This window comes from Sphaerodactylus townsendi, linkage group LG02, assembly GCF_021028975.2.
Source record: "Sphaerodactylus townsendi isolate TG3544 linkage group LG02, MPM_Stown_v2.3, whole genome shotgun sequence".
NCBI classification, from domain to species: domain Eukaryota; kingdom Metazoa; phylum Chordata; class Lepidosauria; order Squamata; family Sphaerodactylidae; genus Sphaerodactylus; species Sphaerodactylus townsendi.
Window position 1 is genome coordinate 53,829,505 of NC_059426.1, and position 16,331 is coordinate 53,845,835.

Here is a 16,331-nt window from a genome sequence, read left to right on the forward strand (position 1 = left end):
AGGCGTCCCATCACCAGGGAGCTCTTAGGGACTCTAATTAATGCTACAGAAACAGTATGTGACTCTGCTTATGAAGAGGCTGCACTATTTCAAGCCTTATTTACTTTGTGCCTTTTATGGGAGCACTTTGGTGTATGCTTGAATTAGTTGCTCATTCCACCACATCATCGGCCATTTCAAGGCTTTACAAAGAGTCGATGTTTCCATGGCCGATGGGAGCCTACTTATATGGTTGGAGGGGTCCAAGACTGACCAGCGGCGTCGAGGAACCAGAGTGACTTTGGCCCCTTCCCCAACAGGGTCTCCCTGCCCGGTGGCTTTGTGGCTGCATTTTTGGCGATTCGTCCGGTAGGGCAGGGTCCACTTTGTTCATCCATAGTAATGGATTGGCGGTGTCCAGATGCCAATTTACAGCAGTTCTGCGGCATTGTCTACAGTTTGTGGGCCTCCCGGCTGAACAGTTTAGTTCTCACTCCTTTCGAATCCGAGCGGCAACCCGCGGCCTCTCAGGAAGGACACTCTGTAGCTGAGATTCAGGCTTTAGGCCGCTGGGAGGGTAAAACTAGCCTATCGTGTTTATGTCCGGTCTCACCTCTCGCTGTAACTTTGTTCTCTTTATAGTTCCGGTGGCCCGTCGGTACCAAGTTTGGCTGGTTGGTCACAGTATTGTCCACTGGGCGGGCCCGGCTATCTTGAAGAAATCTGGCTGGGGAGAACATCTGGGCCTGGACACCTCTGTGGATATTCGGCTGGCTGGCGAGGCGAGGCATGATGTATCTGCTTCTCTGGATTCACGGAACTCCGTCCTGCAATTTGGCTACAAGATGCAGTTTTGCTTCAACTTGGCGAAAATGACATTCCTGCCTCCCTAAAGGGGTGGCGTTGCAGAACTCCATGAGGGACTGACTTGATGCTGCTCCACCCGTAAGATGCCGAAGACCAAACTGTTCTGGTGGAGTGCTTACTAGAGCGCAGGACTTGGAAGAGCAGCTGTGGCTCCGGCCAGGGTTAACAAAACCAGGTCTAAACTGTGTCGGTCAGCGGCCCGACTGGTGCTGAAGCATGGGGGGGGATAGCCCATTCCCCATGTTGATCCTATCTCATATACTGCCAGCATTGTTTTTGCCCGGTGGAGTCCACTTATCGGATTGGGGCCAGGACATCTGGTTGCATGATGTCCGCCATGCTCTGCTACGGTAGCCAGCGGCCCATACTGAGCTGGCTAAAATCCGTTTACTTTGATGCAGTGCTTTGCAGCACACACTGAGCGGTGTGCCTCTGGGCTGCTGCAGCTGGAAGGAGCTGTTGGTTGCTGCTTCGGTGGCCGAGAGGAGCATAAAGAGCACGGCATCCTATTTGGGGAAGGCAGTAGCTTGCGTGCCCGGACCTTCCCCACCTCGGGGGCCGCCATATGAGGTCCGTGGTGGCGATAGAGCTCTGAAAGCAAAGCTTTGGGGCCGCGCTGAGAGCTGCAGCTGCCCGGCATAAGGAGAATTATGCAAATTGGATTTCTGCGTCCATGTGGCATCTATTAACCCTCCTGTTCCAGTCCCTCGGGGGATATGCCGGACAAGGGTTCTGTCCGAAGGGCCTAAGGGGTCAGCAGGCTGCCCTATAACCAGGTTCAGCGGTTTGCTGCCTGGGGGCCAGGATATTAACTGATATGCTTTCGCCCAGCTTCAAGGTTTGAAGTTATGTTAAATAAAATTTGGGCTCGCGGCCGATTCTTCCAACAAACGCATCGGTTAGTGTCTTGATTGGAATGAGTCTGCAGACATCCCCATGCAAATCGCGTCCCAGGCTTCAGCCTGGGGCGACGATACAGGGGGGGAGGAAGGAATGGAAACCTCTCCCCGCCCGGCCCGGCTGGCAGGCCTGTCAACGTGGCGAGATTGCAGCCGCGTGACAAAGGGCTTCAGAGCAGCCCATAAAAGGGCTGCGTCGGCGAGATCCGACATCTTTTCGAGGCGGCCAGGTTGAAAGGCCCTCACTCGGCTCCCAGTTTTTTTAAGGATTTGGGGTTTCTTGTGGCTTTGTTATTTATGCCATGCAGTTCACTGGGCGGTACAGGGCATAAGAGCACATCCTATTTAGGGGAAGGCAGTAGCTTGCATGCCGGACCTTCCCCACCTCGGGGGCCTCCATATGAGGTCCGTGGTGGCGATAGAGCTCTGGTAAGCAAAGCCTTGCGGGAGGGCGTGCTGAGAGCTCGCTGCCGGCAGGGAGGGGTGTCACAAATTGGATTTGCGTCCATGTGGCATCTAGTAACTTCCTGTTCCAGTCCCCCGGGGGATATGCCGGACAGGGGTTCTGTCCGAAGGGCCTAAGGGGTCAGCTTGGGCTGCCCTATAACCAGGTTCAGCGGTTTGCTGCCTGGGGGCCAGGATGTGCTCTGATATGCTCGCCTAGCTTCAAGGTTTTGGTTATGTTAAATAAAATTTGGGCTGCGGCCGATTTATTTCCAACAAGTATGTGTTAGTGTCTTGATTGGAATGAGTCTCCACACATCCCCATGCAATCATCCCCAAGGAAACTTGCAGTACTAGTTTTAAAAGGTCCCATATTTGTATATTTTTCCCATCATTTACAGTTTAGGTTTATTCTTCATTCTGTTGATGATTTTGAATATTTAATATTTATTATTATTTTACAATAGTGGATAAGATACAAATGCATTGACAAGCTATGATGTTAAAAAATTAGAATCTCTATTAGTTTTTTAAACTTTAGAATAGATTCTAAACTTTTCTATAAGGTCAGCCACTTCATTTGAGCAAAATTAATGTAGCCCTAAATGCCCACACATAAGTTTTATCTTCTTTATGGATTTGAAGCAACAATTGCCAAATTTCCTTTTTAATTTTAATTTTAATTTGCAATATTTGGAAGTATGGACAATTCACTGACAGCAGGCCACTTTTCTGGTACATCAATGTGCTTTCATATCCTGAGTTTATTTTTCATATTAATATTATAATGTTGGAACCTGTAAGTCATGGAAGGGTGAAAGAAATCAGTGGGAACTCTCCTACTTACCAAAGTCTCATTCTTAGGTCCTTGAGCAGGCCATTTTTTCCTCCCTCCCTCTTGTTTGTCTTTTTAAAAAATGTGATGCCCAACTGTCCTCAATATTTTATGTACATACTCAGTTCTCATCAGATACCTGAAAACGTGAGAGAGAAGGAGAAAGGACATTTCTTCTTCTTCTTCTTCTTCTTCTTCTTCTTCTTCTTCTTCTTCTTCTTCTTCTTCTTCTTCTTCTTCTTCTTCTTCTTCTTCTTCTTCTTCTTCTTCTTCTTCTTCTTCTTCTTCTTCTTCTTCTTCTTCATTATTATCTCCTTTGATAGGATACAGTAGAAGCCTCTATGTTGATTAGCAGAAACCTTCTTCCACTGGACTACAGACATGCACAGTCCCTTCAACTGTAGGGTTGAAAGGAATGTTTAATGGGGTGCAATGTATTTTCATAAAATTTTACAGAATTACACCAACATGTGTCCCTCCCTCAAGGAGTTTACAGCAAAAAACTGAGATTTCCCAGTCAGTACATAAACTTATGGCTTTCTTCTTCACATTTTTGGGAAGACTACTCAGTCCACATAGTAACAATGCATAAATGGTTAAAAGCTTCTATTTGTGATGGCTGTGTTTGAAACTTTCAAATTATAGCTTCCAAGGTGTGAACAGTCATTGAAATGCAGTGTTTCTGAGCATAAATCTGGATAATGGACTGTAATTCTGAATTAACAACTTTTAAAAAGAGATTAAAATATAGAATAATACTAGTAACCAGAACTTGCAAAATAAGGAATGCACCTTTCAATATGGGGAAAAATTATTCTATCTAGTAGGACCAGTCATATGGAAGTGCATTCCTAAGCAGGTCTACTTAGAATTCTGCTCATGTGTGTTCAGGCTCATTCAAAGAAAAATATTCCTAGGGTTGCATTGGCATATTTCTAGTTGTTTATATTAAAGCTTAGAAAATATTTAAATTTTCATTAAGATTTGTGGCCTAATGATGAAATAAATATCAGGAAATTAGAGACTTTCCTTGAGTAGTGATGACTGAGCTCAGTTTCCAGATAGGAGTTCTCAAGATCACCAATATGCATGTGTGATGAGGATCTTCCTCTGAAATTCAGTATCCAGAAGGCTACTGTGCCAGTGTAGCTGATTTATCGGACAGCTGTAATTCATAATGATAATGGTGCTTTAACATAGGTCCTTTCCGCACGGGCGTTGTATGGTGCCCTGGGGATGGCAAAAACGCCGTCCCCAGGGAGCAATTCGCACAGGGGGCGCAGCTGCTGCGCAGCCGCGCTGCCCGACCGGTGCCAAGCCGGCGTTTCCAGAGTGCGCTTGGAAGTGCATTTTCCTGGAAACGCCGGCTGGGAGCCGCTGCCATGCGAACGGCAGCGGCTTCCAGGCGCTTCCCCCCCACTCCCTCCCTTCACTTACCTTGTCCCCGGCCCTCCGGCACGTCACCGAGGCCTGGGGACATGCCACCCTGCCCTGCAACGCTGCAGCAGGTGCGCAGGGCAGGGGAGGCGTATCCCCAGGCCCCGGCGATGCGCTGGAGGGCTGGAGACCAGGTAAGTCCACCGGGCGACGGTGCCCAGCGGCGCCATCTTCCTGGTTCTTTCTGGGACCGTCCATGTGGACAGTCCCAGCGGCGTTGGGTCGGCGTCAAATACGCCTACCCGGCCGCTTCCACCTCCGTGCGGAAGCAGCCATAGTGAATTTTAACTTTAAAACTACTATCGGTTGCTCTTCTAATTTATTTAGTAGATACTTTGTGAGAAAGTGTGACACAACCCTGACATCACCCCTCTTTCCTTGCCCTTTGCCATGACTTTGGCTGCCCATCCCTTGAACTCAGAGTGGGGCCAGACTACGAACTGGGTGTTCTGGCTATTCAGTTCTTGAGCTGCCAGAACCATCCAGGCTGCGTCTTCCCTGGCTATCTGGACTTGTGCCTTTTTATCCTCCCATTACCTGCCCTATTTAGCAATCCCATCAGCTATGGTAGACACTCCCCAGCACTCCACACTCTAATCCTCCCCTAGCTCTCCCTGTGCCCCCATTCACCTATGCTCCCTTCCCCTATGCTGAGAGCTGTTCCCCACCTCCCCTCAGCATCTTGTGTGCCCAACCCTGTGCAGCCTCACCACTCTGCTCCTAGGCTGGAATTGCAGCTGCCAGCCATAACCGCCACTAGTGAGGGCATCTCCTGAATGTCCACAGACCCCACACTTCTTCCTTCTCCTGACTAAAAGTTCCCCTATCCCCCTGGTAAGTGCAGGATCAGCAAGATGCAGAGGTCCTGGAGAGTCATCACCAGAGAAACCTACTGAAAACTTTATTCTTACCATTCATCAATTCAACATTGCCACAGGCAACAGACATGCTGCTGCTAATTTCAGTTTATTAACTGCATCCAGCTTTATAGTAGCAGGAACAGTATAGTATGATCTTCTTTACACAGAATATATAAAGGAATAAGTCATTTTTATTGCTGCTTGAAAATTCTCTGAGCAAATTTAGTACTGATTATATTTTCTTTATACTGCAATCTTACCAATGTCACGTATCTATAAGTTAAAACTGATTTAGTAATGAATATTGCCTTTTGTACAAATGGAATGGACCTATACATTTTGAAGAAGGGAGATTTTTTTTCTCTTGGGGTGTGTGTGCGTGTTGTTACAGTGATGCAGGTGAGGGGCTTCCAAAGCCATTGAGAAGCAGAGGTAGTTTGCCATTGCCTTCTGATGCAAAGGACTCCTTCCTTGGCAGTCTCCCATCCAAGTACTGACCCCACTTAGCTTCTAAGATCTGATTTCAGTCTATACTATACCATTCCACATTCCTATCCTTGGTGTATGAGTTTCTGAACAATTCACCCAGGCCTGACTGTTTGCTACTGTTCAGCAGCAGTCATCCCACAAAAGCAATGTGAGGCAATGGTTATAGTTTCAGACTACGATTCTTAACCCCCATTTTACTGTAGAGGTTAACTGGATGACCTTAGATCAGTTATACGTTCTCATCCTAACCTACCTCGTAAATAAATAAGATGGGGCAAATAAAAGAGAGATAGGTGAGTGGGTATGAAGGATAAAAGGAAGTAGAGAAAGATGAAGATATGGGAATTGATAGGACAAGGGAAAGAGGAAATAGTGTGGGGAAGTGATGAAAGACCAATTGAGGTTTTTGAAGGGTCCCTCAGTGCAAATGGGCCCAGCTTAGTGATCGCAGCATAAATGGGCCATACTTTTAGTAGAGAGGCTGCCAGGGAGAGGGAAAGAAGGAAAGCTGAAGACATGGAGGCAGATAAAGGTAAGTTGGCTAGTAAGTGTGAAAGAGAAAAGAAAGCAAGAAAAGAGGAGAAGCTATGGAGGCTTTCAAAAAAGGGAAAGAGTGTAGTCAGGCTGGATAAACTGAGATGCCCCCTGCAAGTACTTGTGGGTCCCCACTTGTTCAACATGTATTAAGTGTATGATATCAGGATTGCTTACATATCAATAGTATGGAAAAAGGTACATTCTGCAGTATTTCTAAAAATAATATATTTAAACAAGATAAAAGCATGATTTTAGGAGTCCTATGGATGTAGTACTGTATGCATGTTTGTATATGTGTGCTTTTTGATTCCCCATTTTTTAAGCAAATTCTCATGAACTGTACAAAGAAGTGAACGGCCGGATAAACCTTTATGCGGTAACCTAGGTTTTTATTCTGTAGAGACACAGTCACCGGAATATACTTCACTTGACTACTGAACTTTTGATAATGTAAAATGAAATGCACTGGAAAAGCACTTGCTCTGGTATGAAAGTTTCATCTGTGGTATTTTAATGGCTCTTTTACACATGCAAGGTGTTTGATGTTAAAATAATGGATATCCTGGTTTGAATCCAACAGAGGATTTCTCCAGAGGGATGGGTGGACATGATTTTGACTCATTTCTTCCTCACTCCTGCAAATTTCTGATTTTCCTCCTACCCTGCCCCTACTGTTCCTGGGAGTATCCAATCTCCTGTTAGTCGTGTATGCCACTATTACAGTAATATCCTGAGTAATAAAGAAAATTGCTTCTAATTGCAGTTGTATTTGCTGCCTTCTGTCCGCATCCATAAACCTGCTATTTTCCCCTTTTGTTTTTCAGGTTTTCCATTATTCTTATACAGCTTCATATGTAATATACAACATACGTACAAGGTAGGAAAATGTTATATATTTTGTTTTATGGGGCATTATGGTTGTGCGTATGTTCAAGTAAAAAAATTTTTTACTTTTTTCAAGGGAAGTTTGGGAGTTAAATCCTCCAGAAGTAGAGAACTCAGTTTTACAGTATGCAGCATGGGGTGTACAAGGGCAGCAACTGGTAAGAACAGAACTTTACCTTTTTATCTTCCAGTTTGTTATACTGATGAAAATGTAATAGCAAACAAAAGAAAAACAGTTGTTGGGGATAATTTGTTCAACATTTGCTCTTTTAGGCAGTTATAAATATTAATTCCATCTCACATTTCTATATGATTTATACAAACAATCAAGCAAATGACTAAGGGTCAGTAATCTTCCATTGACTGTCACCTTGCTCCCTTCCCCCACCCCCACTGGAATACTGGAGCTGATTTCTATTCAATAGTACCCACCCCAAGTTGGCTTCCTGAGAGGTATATTCTATTAGGAGGTTTTGAAAAAGTACTTCAGGGCTGTGCTGGTTGCATTGGCATATAGTAAGACTTGAGCTGTAGACACAGGGTTTGTTGTAGCATTTTTTTGTGAATGATCTATTTATGCAAGGAGGGGAAGAGTGGCCATGGATCTGCAAAATAAATACACTATAAACCCTTTTGCAGTGGCATATCTGCCTAGGGACAAGGGGTACCCCTTGTCCCCGGGCGCCACTCTTCTGGTCACGTGACCAGGAAGTCCTGCTGTGTTGTCATTTTCGCACGCCTCGACCCCGTCCGAGGCACGCAAAAATGACGAGGCAGCAGGACTTCTGGCTGACTCCCAAGCACCCTAGACCTTGTCCATGTCCATGTCTGTGGTGACATGGGCGGGTCGAGGAGTGGGGGGTGGAGCCTGGGGCATCAGGGGGCGGAGCTGGGGTGGTGGGTGACAGAGCCTGGGGGGGTGTCCTGGAGACAAATTTACCCCTGGTACGCCACTGCCCTTTTGTAGTAGTAAAACTGGCCACAGCTTGTTTTATTGAATGCTGGCAAAGGAAGCAAGGGTACAGCATACAGAACAGATCCTGATTACTTGGCAACATACTTGCTAAATCCAATGCACACCTTCCCCCAATCCAGTGCTGGGGGAACCTGGAGCAGCAAGTCAGTAGGAAACAATTGGGCACTGGCTGCTAAGTGGATATCATCTTGCTGCCAGGCAGGCATCCAGCAGCTTCTGCCAGGGAATACAACAACAAGACCCATCCCATCCCCAAGCTCCCTTAGGGGCTCCCAACAATGGGAAGGGAGGCATTCAGACCCCCCCCCCCCCGAATCAGTTCCCATGCACAACCTGCCAAACTGTGACAGGATAAAGGAATAACAATTCAAATGTCTGTAACAATAAAAACACAACTGAGCCATACACTAGAGGGAGGGTGGGAAGAGCCATTGAATGCAGGGAGAAGAGGAGGAGGTGCTGACTCCCTTGGCTATATATGACTGCATGTGCTCTGGCTCCATCACCAGTCCATCTTACATACCTGCACCAACCACTCTTTGCTGGACTTGCCCTCTGGGAGCTATGAGGTTGGCATGGATGGCAACCCTCAACCTCTCCACTTCTGGGGTAGCAATGGCACCACAGGATAAGTCCTGTGCTTAACTTTTACATTTATGGTTCTAATGGAATAATCAATAAACTCCTTGAGTCACAAAAGAAATGGCAGAATATACATGCCTAAATAGTTAAATATTAAGGAATCTAATTTCTCAGTGTAACAAAGAACAATGTCTTTGTTTGCTGAAGACAGTGAAGATAATGTTAATGATCTCAGGTGACTTAAATTCAAATGCAAAAACAATAGTGGGTTAAAAGTAACAGATCCAGACCAACAACATGTATGAAAACTGTGTAAGAGAGGATTTGACACAAAGATGAAAATATCTTAAATTCGTGCCAGCCACAGATGCAGGCGAAACGTTAGGAACAAGATCTACCAGACCACGGCCACATAGCCTGGAAAACCCACAACAACCAGTTAAATCCGGCTGTGAAAGCCTTCGACAGTGCTGTATAAAGTTTTTCCCCCTTGAATGGAACACTCATTTATGTAACTGTTACAGTATGAGTGTATCAATTAAATCTCAGTAATCATGTTCAGAAAATGAGGAAAAGTTTGAATCTTTTGTATATTCTCTGATGTCTTGTCTCTACTATTTCATGAGGCAATGAGGAAGAGAGAGAGTGACTTGGCCTATATGTACCTCACATGAGCACATGTACCTCACATGACTGTACTGATTTTCCACTGTGACTATCATCATGCTTGTCATTTCTGTGCATAGCTTTTGTACTTTCCACCAATCATAACATAATTTCAATTGATGTTCAAGGACTTTTGATTCTGTATAAACATAGGCCCTGTTTGTATTTTCTAGATAAAAACAAAGCTGAATCTGCTGATAGAGCTAAACAAACTTGTGGGGAAAATGTAGGGATACAGATTACATTTATATCTTCCTAATGATGAACATTCAATGCAGGATACTACGTGTTTTTCTTGTACCAGTAGAGAGTTGAAAGAATCAGGGAAGGTAGGAGTGTTATAATAGATATCTCACTGTCTTTACACAAGTGGAGAACTAGAAGCAGAGGTTAAGGCTTCATCCTGAAAGCAGTAAAAACACATGTGCCACAGTAGATGAGATTCAAGAGATCAAAGGTCAGTATGAATTGAATATCTCTATGTGTAAGAGAAAACTGATTCAGGGTCTAAGATCTCTTGATATCTCAAATAAAAACATTTAGGCTGTGTTTTAGCCACTAGACATCTATCCCTTTCTTGTGGTGTGGGGGAAAAAGACAAATTTCACATCTATTTTTTAAAGAAAGTGGCAGTGGTAGGGGAAGAACTATTTGTTAAAAAACAAAACCAGAGTGTGTGGGCAAAGACTCTTCCCTGTCCCCATGCCTCATTCTGGTGTTTGAATCATTTTCTCTCAGGCTTCAGTCCTGGAATAGTTGGAAATGTCATGAATTACTAAAACTGACAAGCTCAGTGAGGCAAAAGGGTCATTTGGCAGATTTAATTAATCTCAGTTATATATTAGTTTTTTGTTAAAACAATTTAACTGCCCATCCCATACTTGAGAACCCTGTAGAATAGGAAAAACCCACACAAAAAAGTTACAGATAGAAAAGTGTTAACTTTTGAAATCAATGGACATTAATCAAAAATTAAGAATAAATAATATTTTTATCATAACTGGTGTAAATGAAATGAGTAAACTAGGTAAAGAATAGATGGACATTAATGTGACCCAAATATGAAATCTGCATTTGACCTTTGGTGTTGAAGCTTGGTGCAACCTTGTTGAGTCTCCTTGACATGCCAATTCTTTAGAGGCAGAAATTCTTCTCAGAGTCTATGCAGTCAGGTAGCTTCCATGGATATGGTACTTGAATCATTAATCAAAATGGCATGGGGGGAGGGGAATGCCTATAGTTAGGATCCATCACATTAAACAAATAGGGACAGGAAACAGTGCTGAAGAGAGAAATAATTGCATCCATCTGGAACATGACTGGTAATTTTTAAATAATTAACTATGCTAATTTATCAATACATCAGTGCATAATGACAACATTAAATGTAACAAATATGAGGATTATACACAGAGTGGTGTTCTGAAACTGTGACATGTGCTCTTGACAGGAAAACTGGCAAAAACAGAGAGGACTTCAGTGTTTAAGCTGCAAGAAGTTTGTAACAGATAACTACTGGGGCTTTCCTGAGAAAGAATAATGTACTGTAACATAACCAAAAAGCATTTTGGTTACTGGTTTTTACTTCATCAACATTATAGATCCCCCAGATATTTGAAAAACTGTGCTTTAACATGGGGGCATATTAGAAATAAGTAACATTTTAAATTGTCATTTGTAGAAGAGTACATACATATAAAGCCTTTATTGGCATCATACAGTGAAACATTGTAGAAGAGTAGGAAAATACTCATGGTATCACAATGGGAAAAAGATTTGGCAAAATAACACATGGTGAAATGGCAAAGTGGTCATCACTTGTGTAATACTAAATGGTGTAGAAATGTTACCATTTCTTTGCCTTCCTGGATTTCTGATCAGGTGGAGAAATATGAATAGTGTTTTAGCCATTCACCTTTTGTATGGTCATGGTGATTGGTGGTGGTGGAAAGTGCTATCAAGTTGAACTCAACTTATGGTGACTCCTTAGGGTTTTCAAATCTCAGAAGTGTTTGCTATTGTCTGCCTCTATGTAGTGATCAGGGACTTCCTTGGTGGTCTCCCATCCAAATATTAACCAGGGCCAATCTTGCTTGACTTCTGAGATCTGATGAGATTAGACTTGGGTGCTGTGTCATTCCGGCCGTGAAAGCCTTCGACAATACAGAGATTAGACTTGCTTGGCCATTCAGGGCAGGGAGCATGGTAGTGACTATTTGTCTAACGGTCAAGAAATTTGGATCAATGTATTGTCGAAGGCTTTCACTGCCGGAATCACTTGGGTGCTGTGTGGTTTCCGGGCCATATGGCCGTGTTCTAGCAGCATTCTCTCCTGACGTTTCACCTGCATCTGTGGCTGGCATCTTCAGAGGATCCTCTGAAGATACCAGCCACAGATGCGGGCGAAACGTCAGGAGAGAATGCTGCTAGAACACGGCCATACAGCCTGGAAACCACACAGCACCCAAATTTGGATCAAGCCATAAGTAAAGACAGGTTTCATCCAATTGTCAAGGTAGCAAGATTTTCATAGAAAATATTAAGAAGCATTGGATGTTTCTCCATGTGATTTACTGTTATTTTTGGTTGTAGTCATGCTTTTCCCCCTCCCATACTCACTGGAGCACAGTGCAGGGTTTTCCCTGCCTGTACAGGGAAAGAGAAGCAGCCCAGCATCTGTCTGGCTCACTTTGCATTTACTGCCTTCCCCCACACATGGAGGAGCAGAGTCAGCATGGTGTAGTGATTAAGGCAGCAGACAGTAATGTAAAGAACTGGGTTTGATTCCTAACTCCTCCACATGAGCAGTGGACTCTAATCTGGTGAACCAGATTTGTTTTTCTACTTATCCACATAAAGCCTCCTGGATGACTAGTCTCCTAGTCACAGTTCTGTTTGAACTTTCTCAGTGTCAACTACCTCACAAGGTGTTGTGGGGAGAGGAAAAGAAGGAGTTTGGAAGTCTCTTTGAGATTCCTCATGGTTGAGAAAAGCAGGCTGTAAATCCAAACTCGTCTTCCTTCTTTTCTTCTTCTTGTGCTTAGGATTGAAACAAGTGGTGGGGACTTCCCCACACGTAGCCAGAGAATTGCCGAGAGTCTCCACTGTGGAGCAAACAGCCCCGGGGTAAGCAGAGCAAGCATAATGGGCCAAAGTCTCACCCCATTCTTATTTCATGCATTCACGGTACATTGGGACGAGATGTTACATCACCTTACCAACAAAGATACTTAGTAGTAGAAACTTTTTGCTGGAAATATTCCTACTTTGCAAGTAATGCTAAAAGCTCAGTTATCTCTAAGGCAAAAGTAAACTAAAGTTTTTGCATGGCACAATTACACCGGTGCTGAGCCGGGAGCTATTTTATCCTGGTTTCTGCATATGCACAATTCCCTGCTTCTGCCCTGGAGCGGAGTTAGTAATGCTCCAGCTTGTTCTGCACAACCTGGACTTCTGTATTTGCTTCAGAAGCATTTCTGAGCATGCCCAGTGTCCTGCATTCTGATTGCTGTTCCTTTTGAGTGAATGGACGTCAGGCAGGGAGATCAGCTGGCTGGGCAGGGACCATACACTTGATCTGCCCCTGATTAGTGTTTTTGTGTATGTCCTGTGAGAATGGAAGAAATTGATCTATGTTTTTAATGGTTTAAAATAAGATTTTGCTGTCAGAGGGAGAAAACTAGTGAATAGGTCTGTTAATAGATTTAAAATAAAGCGTGTACTGAAATAAATGGTGCTGTTTGATGCTGTTTGACAATCCCATAAACAGTGTGGCACAAAGGGGGGGGAGACCCTTCCATGTCTGGAGGAGATATAAAATATTCTTGCTCAGTGCCTCAAAAATGGCTTACTTCTCTCAGTTTTCTATAAGGAAACTGGGTGGAAGCACTTGGCAGGAAAGCCTACTGATGTGAGCAGGGAGATGTACAAAATACCCTCTTCTATTGGCTGTCCCAAATATTGCTCAGATGCTTCCCCTAAGAGTCTTATGTTTTTGCTTAATAGGATTGGCACCAGAACTACACCTCACAATCATGAGGTCACAATCATAAGGTCAGTTCATTATATCTCGTTGCCTTGTATGCAGAGTTAAACCCTTCTAGGCCCACTTCCTTCAACGGACTTATAACATTTTTAAGTTTGCTTTTACTCTCAGTCTCCTCTGACTGCTGGTTCAGTTTTGAGCTCCAAGTTGACTGAGAACCAAGGCAGGGGGGTGATAACATCTTTACTTTTCAGCCACTCAGGGAATAAGAAACTCCTTTCCCCTTGTTTGAAATCTGTTTATAATCATTTTTTCATACAGATTACTACAAGAGAAAGGAATACTCTTTAAATCTGACTCCTTTTTCAGGCCAGAAAATCTGTACTCGCTCTGTGTCTGTGCCTGCATATGTGTGTGTGTTGTGGGACAGAAGCTGAGGCATATGCCCCTTCTTTTCCTGCCTGTATCTGTCAGATGGCTCTGTCCATTTGAGCACTGGCTGAACTCTGGTTAGTGTAATTAATCTGGCAAAATGTGAGCAGGATTTCTCTAAGCAGCCAGTTCATACAAATCAAAGTTTATCAGAAATTTTAATAACTAAAAATTCTAGACATTACAGATTATTGGGAACAGTAAGTAGATAGAGAATAATATGGAATAAGACATCTGGGCCGTTTCCGCACGAAGGCGGAAGCGGCCGGGTCGGCGTTTACGACGCCGACCCAACGACGCTGGGACCGTCCGCACGGACGGTCCTGGGAACAGCCAGGCAGCCTGCGCCGCAGAGCGCCGGCGCCCAGCCAACCCGGCATGTCCCCGGGCCTCCGGCGTGTCGCCGAGGCCTGGGGACACGCCCCCTGGCCCTGCACACCTGCTCCAGCGGCGGAGGGCAGGGGGGGTGTCCCCAGGCCTCGGCGACGCGCCGGAGGCCCGGGGACAAGGTAAGTGCCGGGTGGGGGAGGCGTCGCGAAGCCGCTGCCGTTCGCTCGGCAGCGGCTTTGAGGCGGCGTTTCCCCAAAAAGAGCGCTTCCAAGCGCTCTGGGGAAACGCCGGCTTCGCGACGGGCGGGCGGCGCGAGGGCAGCGCGGCTGCGATGCAGCTGCGCCCCCTGTGCGAATGGCAGCCTGGAGACGGCGTTTTTACCGTCTCCAGGCCGCCATTAATTGCCCGTGCGGAAACGGCCCTGGATAATAAGACATATGGAATAATAAATTGCTAGCTAATCCTATACTCAGAAAGAGCCTGTACATTTCTCTTAATGAGAATGGATCCAACAATTTTATTTTATTTAAAACATTTTCATGCTATCTTTCCACCCAATTCAGGGTCCCTTAAGTGGTGAATATAAACATTTAAACATACGTGTTTGTGTGCACAATATTATTATTGTATTATTATTTATTCCACACCCTGCTCCTCAATGATGACCCAAAGTGACTGAGATAGTGCTTTCATCTCCATTTGATTCACACAACAACCTTATGAGGTAGATTAGGCTGATTATAAGTGACTGGCCCAAAGTCACCCAGCATACATCCATGGCAGAATGGTGATTTGAAGCTGGGTCTCCTAGACCCTAGTCCAACACTTTAACCACTACCTTACTCTGGCTTTTAAAAACACATAAAACACACAAATAAGGAGGAGGGCTAATAAGAGTTAGTGAAAGAACACCAGACAAAACAAAATATTGTTTTGGCTGATGGAAGACAATGATAGTGGGATACAAATGAATCGCCCTGGGAAGGGAGTTCCAGATTTTGGCACCACTATCAAAAAGATCCATTCTGGGATTGTCACTTGAAGTAGGTAGGGCCTTCAAAAATCACTGGAGTGGTCTGATAGAATCTTGCATGAGGAGGCAGTCTTTCAGGTATTTTATTTATTTATTTATTTATTATTTAAACTTTTAAACCGCCCCATCCCCGAAGGGCTCTGGGCGGTGTACAACACAAAAATGTAAATACAGTTAAATAAATAAATTACTAAAACCATTTTAAAACAGCGATAGCAGTAAAAGAGGCGTCCGCCAACCCCAATTTTAAAATTCTCCCCAGGAAAAAAGAGGGGGAGGTGGCGAGCCATGTTAGATGGAAGGCCCAGGTGTAGAATCAGCTAGGGGCCAAACTGGAGGGGGCACCATTTCAGCGGCTGGACCCTCCAAAGGCCCAAGGTATGCTGACCCAAGTCATGCAGTGCTTCAAAGGTCAATGCTAGCATTTTGAATTGGGCCCAGAAGCAAACTGGGAGCTAGTGTAGATGGAATAAGACTGGAGTGACCTGGTCCCTAAGTCTCTCCAGTCAGCATTGTGACCACAGCATTCTATACCTACTGTAACTTTGAGAGAAGATGGAAGAGTCTTTTTTTTCCAGTCATGATTCCAGTCTTTCAACCAGTGTTGACATGGAACTATAATCCAGACTAACATATTTATAGATATTTCTGTAGCTGAGGGTCTCCTTTTTTAAACTGTCCTTTCCCAGTTGAATTAGTTCCTCTAACCCTGATTGCTTCTTCCTGGGTTGCAACTTGAGGGATTTGATTTCTCTATTCCCACAGATAAGATTGTGTTATTCCAAGATCATGTTTATTCTTTCCTAACAATAACAATGTTGTATTTCCTAATATAGAAGAAGGGGTAGATAACACATTTGATGTTTTATGCTTTCATTATTCTTATGATACATGAAATGATTCTGAAGGGAATTTCAGTAATGCCTTCAAAATGAACCAATGAATGATTAATGATTAATGCAACAGCGCCTGTATATGCAGGCAAAATACATGATAAACAACAAAACAGAAAAGTTTTGATACTGAGAATTCTAGATAGGCTGTTATGCAACAGAGAATAAAGTTTCTGTTAACATTCGTTGTAATCATTAATAT

General features: G+C 44.2%; 1 protein-coding gene across 2 annotated transcripts in view; it reads left to right on the top strand.

Moving 5' to 3' along the window:
- Positions 1–16,331, top strand: part of DPP10 (dipeptidyl peptidase like 10) — a 709,371-nt gene that overhangs the window by 608,886 nt on the left and 84,154 nt on the right. For both annotated transcript variants that reach the window (XM_048483325.1, XM_048483324.1), the window contains exons 6-7: positions 7,172–7,224; positions 7,309–7,390. In XM_048483325.1, the coding sequence (XP_048339282.1) occupies positions 7,172–7,224; positions 7,309–7,390 (135 nt within the window). The remainder of the gene's footprint in view (positions 1–7,171; positions 7,225–7,308; positions 7,391–16,331) is intronic.